Raw genomic sequence first — 14,052 nt, forward strand, 5'->3', positions numbered from 1 at the left:
TCCACTAGAGGCGCTTCCCACGATTGCACTACTAGTAGTGTGATTAGAGCGCATGATGCATTTATCGTCACGCGCGTGTTGTATGATATCTCGAGTCAGGGGCGGATTTAGGGGGGTGGACAGATGTGGCTTATTACCCCCTTAACCATGCATATAAGTGAATGTGTAAAATGTTCCTAGGTATATCTAAAAAAAAAAAAGAAAACTGAAAAACTTGGTCGTCGTGCCTCGCCGTACGATGATAACTGGATAAGACAGTGTCTGGAGTTCTAACTTTTTAGAATTTTTGAATAGTATGATGTCGCAATCATGTTTCCTGAAGTTACTACTGCAGTAAGTATGATTGCAACAATACAAATATTTGTCAACAATTTCTTTTTTTGTCTCTCATTTTCATTCCATTCCATTGTGAGGTTCCCCTAACAGCTGCGTATGGTGCTTCGACTACAAGATCAGTACTGTTTTACAGAGATATTTAGATACTTTGCACTCGCATGTATACATCTCTTACTTTAGTTATCATAAATCCATTGCATCTTGTCTTCCAGAAATTATGAAAATTTGTGAATGATCAATAAAATATTTACAATAAAAAAGCTCTTTATTTCGTAATTGGTATATACAAATCAAAATACCCAAAATAAACTCGAAGGATGTTTGCGCATGCTTGGCACATGCACATATTTTTTATTCGTCTTTTTTTAACAACTAAGGAAATATAATGGATACATTTCTTTTCATGATAAAATTTTAATGTTGCGAATAAAAAAATAACATGAAATATTTCCCATATCACAAATAACATAAAAACTATCACAAAAAATTCCACAATATAAAAACAAATATTACATAAAAAACAAACTTTCTAGAAAAAGTACACAAAAATCACAGATTACATGAAAAAAAATTATTTCACAAATAATCAAGAAAAATTTATTCTAAAAATTGCCAATTTACTTCTTTATTAATATTTGTTGTCGATCTCATCGCTCAGCTTATTGACAGCAATAGCTGAGCGATGATTACAGAAGAATGATTTGTTGTAACGATCTGGATCAAGTTGAAGCAGTGGTTTTCCATTTAGATGTCATAATCTGCAACGTGTTTAATCAACATTATTCATTCATTCACTCAATAGTCTCATTTTAGGAAGGATGTAGATTTACTTGAGCGTGTACAGACAAGGGCAACAAGATTGGTGAGGGGAATGAAGGGATCATCTTAGCAAGAGAGGCTTAAGTTCTGCAAATTGCAGTGACTGGAGACTAGGCACCTGTGCGGTGATCTGATTGAGGTGTATAAGGCCTTGAATGGGTTGAGCATGCTGAATTCTGATGGGATCCTTCCACTTGTTCAGATTACGAACTTAAGGGGGCATAAATTCAAATTAAGAAAAGACAGATGTAGAATAGATGTGCGGAAATTGCCTTTAGCCAACGGGTGGTTAATTGCTGGAACAAACTTCCATCTGTCATTGTGGAAGTTGATAGGTTGAATAAATTTAAGGAGGAACTGGACAGGCATTTGGAGGGAATGGTGTGTTTTTTTTTTTTTTTTTGCTTTTTTTTTGGCTGATGCTGCATAAGCTCATACATTTGCTTGCTTGGCCCCGAGTGCCAAGCGATTTCCTCTGAGATATATAGTGTGCTATTTCTAAGCGACAAAGTTTAATTTTATTTCTAGTATCGTTTTCTCTTTTGTTTACCTAAAGTGGTTCTGTGCTTCAAGTGTTAAAGCAAGAACCAAGAAAGGAAAACTACCTTTCTTTTTTCAGAGTATATATATTAATTACTAACAAGCCACTAAACTTTACAACCGCTTGGTCACTGGTGGCACCGCTCCTGCCTCCATTTGGCAGGGCCGGTAACCTGGGAGAAGAAAGCCACTCTCCCAGGGCAAAAAGGAGCAAACATGAAATTTGACAATTTCTCTCCAATTGAGCCTTGGCGCTCATGTCCTAAATCAAATGATAATAACCATGACACATCACAGTCGAAAAGACTGAGGACTGACACAGAGCAAAAGGAATGTTCATCTTTCCTTATCTTCCACTCCTTGTCAAACAAATGCATGAGTACACTCTCCCCGTTTCTGATACAGAAATGTTTGGAAAGTACAGCAGGTTCACCTAAAAGTGATTGGGTGATTTACTGATTGAAAGTGTGAGTCGTATGCAATCAAAGACTCTGCTGAACCTCTCAGCCTTTGATGTATTCCTGTGCAAGTTACCCCACATGCAACACTAAATGCCTCCAAAGGGGTCATCACTGAGTGAGATTTGATCAATGTCACAGAAGATGAATTAGTCCAAGAATTAAAAGAACAAAAAGTCACACATGCTAAGCAGATTATGATCAGAAAAGATGGCCAGCTTGTTCCAACGCAGAACATCATCCTTACGTTTGGCACACGAAATTTACCGAGTGTTAAAGCTATCTACCTCAATTGCCGTATAAGACCCTACATTCCTAATCCCATCAGATGTTGTGTGTCAAAAGTTTGGACACTCTCAGACCGTCTGTCGAGGGGATGCAGTGTGCCCAAACTGTGGTTCAAAATCCCATGCACAAATGGAATGTGATGCTGAAACACCACATTGTCCAAACTGTCAAGGCCAACACCCTGCCTATTCAAAGTCCTGTGAACTGTGGAAAACAGGAAAAAATATCCAAAAATACAAAGTAGAGCGGAAAGTGACTTACCAAGAGGCAAAGAAGCAAATTATGCTTACTACACCTAAACACACCTACGCAGCAGCAACAAAGAAATATCAGTCAGCAGCCACTCAAACTGACGTGTCAGTTCCCCCATCCGTGTCTATTGCAGACTGGGCTAGAGAAATACTCTCAACCTCACAGCAATCTACTAAGGAACAGTATGTGATACTGATAGTGCCAACAACACACCAATTACAGTACCGCCAACTGCTTTGCAGTCTTCCTCAGAAACCATAAAAACTAAAACAGCGGTCCCAATGCAGAAAAGTCGACAAAATGTAACAAATATGGATACAAATAAACATCAACCCTGATGAGCCAATCTTAGATCTGTATGCAGAAGACGACATGGACACAGTGCATCCTATATTCTTGAAAAAAGAAAGAATAAAATTGGAGAGACAAAAACAGACTGGACCTAAAAAGCAGACTGAATCAAACACAACCGCTAAAAACAAATAATGGATCACATCATACAGTGGAACTGTAGAGGTCTACGTAGTAATATCGATGATATCCATGACCTAATCCAGCGGTATAGTCCGGTAAGCATATGTTTGCAAGAAACTAATTTACCTCTGCAAGTAATTCCAAAAATCAAGAACTATACTGTACATCAGCATAATAGAAATAACAATACCACCGTGTATGAAGGTGTGGCCATGCTAGTAAACTCAAGAGTCCCTACTAAACACATTCCACTGCAAACTTCCTTAGAAGCAGTAGCAGTACGTGTCTCCTTAGGAATCATGTTAACAGTAGTTTCAATCTACCTATCACCAAACAAAGAATATACTTATAATGACCTAGAAGTACTTCTGCTACAGATCCCGCCTCCATTTTGTTTATTTGGAGATTTTAATGCACACCACCCAATCTGGGGCTCCCCACATACAGACAGACGAGGAAAAGTTCTGGAATCGCTGCTTAACAAACACAATCTAACACTGTTGAATACTGGTGGTGATACTTACCTTCATTTCTCCACTAGAACAACTACAGCTATAGACTTGACAATCTGCTCTCCAACATTGTATCCACTCATCCGCTGGACAATCTGCTAAACAGTGACCATTATCCGATAATTTGTGAAATCCAAACAACTAGAATCCCTCAGGCAAATAATTCCTGCTTAAAATGGAAATTTTCTAAGGCTGATTGGAAGTTATTTGCTTTCAGTATCTCATTCAATGATGAAATTATCAAATTCCAATCCATCAATGATGCCACACAGCACATCACATCTCAGATTCTGAATGCCGCGACCAAGGCCATACTGGTTCGTTTAAACATGCCAATCTTTGGTGGAGTGAAACGTGCCAACTTGCCAAAAAAGAGAAAAACAGGACATGGAACCTGTTTCGTAAACACCCAACTACTGAGAACCTTAAAATTTTCAAAAACTGAAAGCAAAAGCGTGATTCATAAGGAAAAAGGCAAAAAAAGATTCTTGGATCCAGTTTGCCTCTACTATAATGAAGAACATAAACAGCAGAATAATCTGGAATAAAATAAAAAAACTAAATGGTAGATTTCTCGCAGCATCCTCTCCAATACTGAGATGGAATGGAATGGACAAGATTTATCATCTCCAGTTGAAATAGCTAATACTCTGGCAGAAAACTTTGCCAAAATCTCAGATACAGCTGCATATGAACCATCTTTTCAGCAACTTAAAAGGAGGACTGAGCAAAGCAAATTAAATTTCAGTACAATAATACCATTCCCATATAATCAACCCTTTACAATGTTGGAACTACAGGATGCTCTAAACAAATCAAGAAATGGGGCATCAGAACCTGATGGTCTTTATTACCTCATGTTGCAACACTAGACAAAAAGGCACTAAATTCCCTATTGCTTTTTCTGAATCGGGTCTTCTCCGAAAGCTATTATCCTCGCTCATGGTGTCATTCAACAGTGCTAGCATTTCCAAAACCTGGGAAAGATCAGACGAATCCATGCAACTATAGACCGATATCCTTTACCAGCTGCTTGGGCAAGACATTGGAAAAGATGGTACACAATAGACTTGTATGGTACATAGAATCCCACTCAGTCATCAGTTATAATCAATACGGCTTTCACAAAAAACCAATCCACATTAGACCTTATGGTGAAAGCTGAGTGTAACATACAGAACGCCTTTATTCGAAAAGAACATCTTGTCATGGTGTGTCTGGATATCGAAAAAGCCTTTGATACCACCTGGCGCTATGGTATTCTGCAAGACCTGTATGTCATAGGACTCAGAGGTCGATTCCCAATGATCATAGAGAGTTACCTTAAAAACAGAACTTTTCAAGTGAGTTATCGTAATGCTGTTTTGCAAGCTGTTATCCAAAGAGAAGTAATGCTGTTATCCAAAGAGAAGGTGTACCACAGGGATCGGTACTCAGTGCTACCCTCTTTGCTCTTAGGATAAACAATTTAGCGCAGAACATTTTGGGTAATGTAGAAATCTATCTTTATGCTGATGATCTTGTAATATCTTGCCATTCACAGAATATGCGTTCCATTGAACGACATTTGCAGCTTGCAATAAACAAAATAGTGTCATGGACTTCGCGTAATGGTTATCGTCTATCAGCAACCAAAACTGCAGCCATTCACTTTTGTAAAAAACGCCAACTACATCCAGAACCTGAATTATCACTGGGAAATCAACCGATACCAATTACCAGCAATATCCGATTCTTGGGCATAACCTTTGACACTTAACTGACATTCAAGAAATACATACTACAAACACGAACTGTCTGTATGAAAAAGCTGAATATACTCAGTCATCTCATCTATGACATGCGGAGCTGATCGCTATACTCTACTCCACCTGTACCGGGCCTTAATCAGATCTCGATTAGATTATGGTGCCCCTGTTTATGACTCTGCTCGAAAGACTCTGTTAGCCTGTCTCAACACAATACAACATAGTGCGCTCAGGATTGCTCTTGGTGCGTTCAGGACTTCGCCTGTGCAAAGCTTATATATAGAGGCTAATGAACCTCCACTCCACCTTCGGAAAAAGATGCTGCTCATCAATTATGCTGTTAAAATATATAGCCTTCCATCTCATCCTATTTGGTCATACCTCTGTGATCCACAATGGGTAAACCTTTTCAGAAATAAGCCTCTTGAAAACAAACCTACAGGAATCCATCTACGAGAACTGATTCAGCAGTGGAATATGCAGTTGACCAATTTACATCAAGACAGAGAAATTGTACAACCTCCATGGAAAGTGTGTATACCTTTGTGTGATGACTACTTCCGACGTTGGGGGAAACACTCCCTGAACAATCCAACCATTCAGAAACTACATGCAGCTCACTCTTTGGCAAATGTAGACACTTTGCAAATTTATACTGACGGCTCCAAAAGTGACACTGCTGTGGGAGCTGCTGTGGTGCTACCAACATCAACAGTCTCTGTTTCATTACCACAAGAATGCAGCGTTTTCACTGCAGAACTCTATGCCATTAAGATGGGTTTGACCTTACTTGCTCATGTTTTCACTCCGAAGACTATTATCTATACAGACTCTTTGAGTGCAGTGACAGCCCTCCAAGGCAATTCTTGCTCTCCACATCCATTGATAAATCAAATAAGAACTCAAATATCCGAATTTCATAACAATAGGCAGACTGTCACATTTTGTTGGAGTTCAGAGCACACTGGAATACCAGGAAATGAGAGTGCAGATAAAGCAGCAAGAAATCCCACTGATAATAACCACATCCAGATTCCTTACACAGACTATAAATCAATCATACGCTGAATTTGCAATGAAAAATGGAGAGAAATTTGGCATAATCAGGTAAATAACAAGTTACGAAATATAAAACAGAATCCACAGCTATGGAAATCTAGTTTCCTCTCAAACGGACACAAAGAGGTTGTGCTTGCCAGAGCATGTATAGGTCATACCCATCTTACACATCAATATTTATTGCGAGGAAATAATCCACCACTGTGATTCAACACTACCGTAAAGCATATTCTTATAGAGTACACTCACTATCAGTATGCCGGAACCACATCATTCCGATCTTTATCTAATTTAAACAAACCTCTTCAAATTAGACATATTATTGGGGACAACTCCAATTTACCTAAGTTTTTCCACTATCTAAAACAGATTAATATATTTATGCTCATATAAACCCTTTTATTAATCCGTACAGTGTCTCTCCACAGGAACAAGTGCAATATGGTCAAAGTAGCTCTTGCGCCAAAAAAAAAAAAAAAAACCCCAACAACTTGCTTTCTTGCATCACATGCCACTACTACTAATCTGGAATATTTAACTTCTGATTCAAAATGTTTGCACAAACTGGGATAATTCCTCCGACCCACAATTGCCGCCCGCAAGCCAAAAGCTGCTCATCGTGGCCCTAACACACAACCAATCTTTATAGTTTCTACATCAAGTTCTTTAGCAATCATCCTTAATTCACACTAGTTTTTTTGGAGATTAGTGAGTTTTTTTAAATTAATTATTGCCTGTATGCCATTATATTTTAGAACATTTTCTACACAGAGAAAGGCTCAACAAAGTTTTAAAATCTGCAAATATTTCATCTTCATAAAGTTTATATAATATCTTAGTTGCCTCTACCCCCCTCTACGTTGCTACTCTCACTAGTTCTTTGAATACAGTGCAAAATGTCGGAATCACACGGATATTCAGCTACTGTGACCATGTAAACATAGACAAGAGAAATTTACTGGAAGGCACGGATCACTCACTTCTCCGAAAAACATATGCCTGGTTGTCGGAGTAAAGAGGAACTACAACGCACGTTGACCAGAGGCTATAATCCGTGTCGAGAATCTTCTTAATCCCCTGACTGGTTATGGAAAGCATATTGACTAGCGCAATTTCTCGGTATGTGACTGCATAGGTTTTACGGACACCACTAACATTGTGAAATGGTAATCCCTTTCACCCTTAATTCGCACTTTCTAATTACCTAAATTGCCTAAAGGCCAGAGGTGAGAACATTGCATACAAAGTTGTCTCCTAATCCATTCATTACATGGAAATTTTCTTCTTTCAACGGAAACTATTTTAAATGTAATTACCAAGGGGGAATCAAAAAAATTCGCTATAAAGAAGTTCGTTAAACAGACGTCCAACTGTAATTAAATCAAAAATGAAGCAATTTTAAAACACATAACTGATCGATTGCGCCATGAAAATGCTGGGAATGGGGCCCTGCTTGTCCCATCGTAGTTTCGGCTCTGGATACTCAATTGCATTCAGGATTTCATTTGTAAAATAAATGATCGTCTCAACAATGGGCTCGCAAATTTTCAAAAAAAAATAACAATGGGCTCTTGTGAGCCCACTATAGCTCACCACTGTGTAACACTCCTTGAAAATGACAAGCAAAACGCATATGAAGAAGAAGAAAACAATTCTGAAGTGGATAACACTGAAGTGGCACCAAAAGAAATTTCAACAGAAGAATTGGAGAATGTTTTTTGGGGGGGGGGTTGACATGGCCTGCGAGGCAATTATGAATAGAGATCCAAATGTTGAATGTAGCATCAAGATACGCAAATTTTACAAGATGAGACTCGTTGCTACAAAGACTTGTATGCCGAGAAAAAGTGACTACTTCACCAGACTTCATTATTGAAATACCAAAATATACAAAGCTTTTTTTTCTCTCATCTCTCATGATTGCCTTTTCATTAATAAAATTTTTGCAATATTTTTTATTTCAAATCCTTTTAATTAGCTATCAAGTGTAAATTGTTTATAGATTTATTATAATTTTTTTATAGACTGTTTCTCTGGTACACATTCAATTAAAACCACAGAACAGTTTCGGTACCAATTATCAGTGCAATGCGGGGTATTGCTGTGTGTATATATATAAATGACTATTCGGTTTGTGTGTAAAATAAAAATTGTTGCAGTTCAAGGCTAATATTCATAATTATGAAAGGCATAATTATTACATCCTGTACCTTATGTATAGTAAATATATGGTTAGTGCCATATTAATGCAATTTTATTACATATCAGTAGGTATAGTTTGTACTATATGATTACTATGAAAATATATATAGAGAAGTTTTTAATTGTGGCAGATGTCAAGCCTTCCAATATATTAGTCAACTCAAGAGGTGAAATCAAAATCTGTGATTTTGGTGTCAGTGGACAATTAATTGATTCCATGGCAAATTCATTTGTTGGAACAAGGTCTTATATGTCTGTAAGTACTAATTTTTCCATGAAGGCATATTTTATGATTGAAATAATGTTTAAAAAATTTAAGCAATCCTAGTTTCCTTTTGTTGAAATTTCATTTAAACTGTTATTCCATTTTTATTAGTTTAAAAAGTTTTGATAAATGATATTAATTAGATAATATCCTATTTATAATAAAAAAAAAAAAAACTGTTGGAACTACCCACTAACACCACTTTGCCACATTAATACTAATACCATACTAGTATTAATGTGGCAAATGATGCAAGAAAGCAAGCTTATAAAGCATCAGCCAAAAAAAAAAAAAAAAAACCCTGACCCTTCCCACATGACCTGTCCATCACCTACAATTATTTGTCTGGTTCTTCCTTTAATTTATTCAAACTATCCATTTTCACAACAGATGGAAGTTTGCACATCTATCTGGCAACCTTCCTCAGTTTGAATTTATCCCTCTCATGTGTAGTCTGGGCAAGAGGAAGAATGCCATCAGCATTGAACTTGTGCAATCCATTCAATATAGAGCTTACAATACCAGGATCTCGGTCATTTTTTTCCGGTATTCAAATACCGGATGATACAAAAATACTGGTTTTTCGGTACTAATTTAAAAAAAAAAAAAAGTTTATAATTTAATCACATAAAGGTTATAAAATCACCTTTATGTGATTATCATTTCTCTACTAGAAAATGTTTTATAAATCATTGATAGGACACCATGCAACATTGCAACCTATCCACAATTCTCGGACAACTTCATGTCTGACCGTATCGTAACTTCCAAGTCCTGTTCCTCCACTACCGACTTTAGTTCAACTCTACCAAGTGTATAAGTTATTTTGGGGTTGCTGTTCCCCAGGTGTAAGACCTTGCATTTTGCTGAATTAAAGCATATAGCTGCCACTTTTCTGACCATCCCGAAAGTCTGTCTAGGTCACTCTGAAGAAGCTCTGCTAGGCAGCGATCATTAACTACTCTACTGATCTTTACATCATCTGCAAGTTTGGACGTCACACCCTATATCCCTTCATAGATGTCATTTAAGATAATCAAAAACAACAGTGGTCCCAATACTGATCCTTGGGGAACTCCACTTCTCACATCAACCCAATCTGAGGAATAACCATTTATCACAACCCTCTGCCTCCTTCCAAGAAACCATACAGCTATCCATCTAAGGATTTTCCCTGTGATTCCAGCCTGCTCCAACTTATAAAATAACTGCTCATGTGGGACTGAGTCAAATTCTTTGCTGATATCTAAATAAACAATGTCGAAATTATTCTCTAAATCCAGCTCACGAGTGACCTGTCAAAATAGCTACCCAGATTTGTTAAACATTATTTTTCCTTTACAAAACCATGCTGTGTATTCTACAGAATTCCATTTCCATCTAAATGATCTTGAATTCCACCCTTGATCATTGCCTCCATGAGTTTCCCTACTACTGAAGTTAGACTGGCCGGTCAGTAATTTCCCATTATACTCCTAGAACCACCTTTATGTTCCAATTTACACCAATCCAACGGAATCTCTCCTGAGTCCAGTGATGCTCTCATAACTAGCCTTAATGGTTCAGTGCACTCACTTGCCGCCTCCTTTAAGATTATAGGGTGTATGCCACCAACCATGGGAGCCTTACTCGCCTGTGGGTGCAAAAGTTTTCTCGTTAAATCAACATGTGAAATTTCAAAATCATTAATTACGTTTTTTTTCCAACTTCACTCCCATAATTTTCTCATTGATGTGAAGGGTTTTTCTTCTGTAAATATCGATGCAAAGTAACTGTCGAGTTCATCTGCAACATCAGTTGGGGTATCTAATACTATCCCACGCAATTAAATATGCATCCGATCTGATTTGTCCTCATCTTTGCATTTATATATGTGAAGAATTTCTTAACTGCACTTTTTGCTCTCTTTATTCCTTATCTCCACTCTTGGCGCCTCCGTAGCCAGGTGGGCAGGAGCAACAGTGTAGCACACGCTTCTTGATCAGACCGGGGTTCGAGCCAGTGACCACCAAATACGTAGGATGCAGAAAGGTCAGGAAATGACCACCACATATCCCCGGAGCAATATGGCCTTAGTTGCTAATGCTCCTAAAAACCAAATAACAATCTCCACTCTTTGCTCTCTCCCAGACTCAGTATAGATACTATAGTGAAAATTATATTTTGCTGAATAAAAAGTATTTCTCCTTCAGAAAATGATGAACATAATTCAACCATGGAAGACCAACATGGAACAGAACATCAATGTTCTGCAAATTATTTCCAAAATAAGAAATTGCCTGACTCCAATGAGATTTTAAAAGATGAACTTGAGTTGGAAATTAATGTAATATTTTTAACTATTTTTGCTAAAAAAGTTCAAAGCCTAGAAAATATGGACTCAGATGGTCTACGATTATCTCAGTACAATAGTACCAGAATAGAATCTGAAAGGGCATTTTCTGCCACTAATCAAATTTGCCAAAATTAGATCCATTTTAAATGATCATACTATTGTCTGCTTACGTTTCTTAAGGGCTCACTTTAATCGGACAGGTAGTGTGGATGCTTAAACATAACTAAACTTTGCAGTAACAATATGTATTTTTTTGTTTTTAGAATAACTGTATTTTTAATGATTTTTTTGAGAATATTTGTTATTGCAATAAATGTTTATTTAAAACTTGAATTCAAGTAATTACAGTACTTGTTTTTTCCTTACTTTATTGCGCCCAACTCTCATCAAAATTTATTGAGAAAAACGTTTGTTTTTGGAATGCCAGTATTCCAGTTTCATAAATTAAAAATACCGAAATATCGGTATTAAGATTTTGACCAGTATTGTAAGCCCTAATTTAATAGCCTTAAACACCTCAATAAAGATCACCTCACAGGTGCCTAGTCTCTAGACGCTGCAATTTAAAGAACTGAAGCCTTTCTTAGTAAGACAACCCTTTTGTTTCCTTCACCAATCTCCTTGCCCGTCAATGCCCCCCCCCCCCCTTCCAGCAGATCTACATCCTTCCTAAAAATTGTAGGTTACTCTGAGGTTACTGCTTCCCATATGCAGTACTTTGCATTTGTCTAGTCATCATACACTATAGCTTTTGTTCTTTTGTGCCTGAAAAAATAGGAAATAAATCACTTCAACTCAACTTTGCATCTGTCAATGTTTAACTTCAGTTGCTGTTTCTCAGCCCATCTCCCTAACTCTTCTAGATCCTGTTGCAGTAGCATACCATCATCACTACCATTGACCACCCTGCCAACTTTTGTATCATCTTCAAACTTGGACATTAAGCCTAATATGCCTTCATCATTAATAAATATAGAAAACAATAGTGGGCCCAAAACCGAACCACTAAAGTTATTATTGGGGGACTCTGCTAATAACTTTAGTCCACAAAGAGCAGTGTCCATTGATTACACTGTCTGTCTTCTCCCATTCAACCATCCCTTTATCCATAGCAACAACTTGCCTTAATGCCACGCTGCTCCAATTTATACAGCAGTCATTTATTTGAAACCGTATCAAAGTATATGATATCAAGCTTTTTTCGTATCCAGTTCCTTTGTGACCACATCATAGTATCCATTCAAATCAGTCAGGCAAGATTTCCCCTTAACAAACCCATGCTGTCTCTGAAGTATAACAACAGTTGTGTTTAGATGAACTTGCTTTACTTCTTTAACCAGTGACTCTATTATTTTTCCTGGAACAGAAGTCAAACTAACTGTTTAATATGCCCTTTGATATCCCTTTGTGAACTGGGGACACATTCACACATCTCCAGTCTGTGGGAATCCTCCCTAAATCCACGAATGCTCTCATAATTATGGCTAAGAGCTGCTTACTTCCTTCCTTGCCTCTCTTAATATAATTGGATAGATCCCATCTACTCTAGGTGCCTTTCTTATGTTTAACTTCAACAATTTCTCTTACACTTTCCTCTCACTCATTACAAAATCATTTAGCTCTCTGTTAGAGTTTGATAAACTTCTGGCTTCTACTTCCCTAAAGAATTCTTCATGTGTAGAGGCAAAATACTCATTCAGTTCAGCAAACTGAGCAGGATTATTATCAACAGTCAAACCATCAATATCAAGTGGACCAATTTGATTCATCCCCTCCCTTCTAGTGTTTACATAAGTAAAGAAATTGTTGATGTTTTCCTTTGCATCCTTTGCCAAAGATTTCTCGTAACCTGCCTTATTTTTCTCCTCTTATGCTATCAAGTTTACTTTATATGTATTACACTATACCATTATGTTCATAAAGTGTTTGGAATTAGTTATAGCCTTACTAGAAACAGAATTTCTTAGCCAAAAGCAAAAACATATATATGATTATAATGTGATTAGAACCTTTGAGGTACTTATTTATCACAATCAAAACCCTACAATTCCACTACCATGCGCCACAAGTAGTTTTGTGATATGATATTTGCACCAGTTCACTGATACAAAATCTCTAACTAAATTTAAAAATAAGAAACAATTCGATATGTTAATTAAGTAAAAAAAAAAAAAGAGGCAAAATTTTACAAAAAAACTTCTGTTTATGTGCACATACACAGTTTACAGATGTGACCTGCATACTAAATCCATCAGTATTTTACACTTCTAAGTGTGAAGGGTTTGATTTTGATTATATAGGTCTCCTTGTCCATCATGCTGACTTTCCTGCTGCCTCATTAGATTTTCTCAATGATTTTTCAGCCAGCCAACTTACATCTTTCATTCAGGATGCTCTAAGGAAAAAAACTGGAACAATTTTTCATTATCCCACTCCTCAATGGAACAACAATTTGATGATCTTACAGCAACAAGTTAAAACAGCACATTTCAATGCCACTGTACTAGCCGATCTTCTCCCAGTGTTGATCAACTGAAGTGTGATTAACAAGGCCTTAAGAAGAGGTACATTAAAGCCATCAATATTAGTAAAACCCATTCTTGGAAAAATTTAGTTCAAGTTTCTGGCAATAAAACCCTTGAGGGCATGTGTACCATTTAACTATGCAGAAGATTTTCCCTCCAGAAATTTATAATTCTGTTAATGTTACCAGTACTAAAACTACTTGGTTTAATATGATTCTATTCTTCCTATTTCACAAAGT

At 37.1% G+C, this 14,052-nt stretch overlaps 1 protein-coding gene across 1 annotated transcript in view; it reads left to right on the forward strand.

Annotated features, from left to right (window-relative positions):
• Dsor1 (mitogen-activated protein kinase kinase 1) overlaps positions 1-14,052 on the forward strand; it is a 148,141-nt gene that overhangs the window by 105,491 nt on the left and 28,598 nt on the right. The window contains exon 6 of the mRNA XM_090384733.1: positions 8,820-8,944. Coding sequence (XP_090240859.1) covers positions 8,820-8,944 — 125 coding nt within the window. The remainder of the gene's footprint in view (positions 1-8,819; positions 8,945-14,052) is intronic.

The sequence above is a fragment of the Mastigoproctus giganteus genome, chromosome 1 (genome assembly GCF_048544385.1).
Source record: "Mastigoproctus giganteus isolate SK-2022 chromosome 1, ASM4854438v1, whole genome shotgun sequence".
Classification (NCBI taxonomy): Eukaryota; Metazoa; Arthropoda; class Arachnida; order Uropygi; family Thelyphonidae; genus Mastigoproctus; species Mastigoproctus giganteus.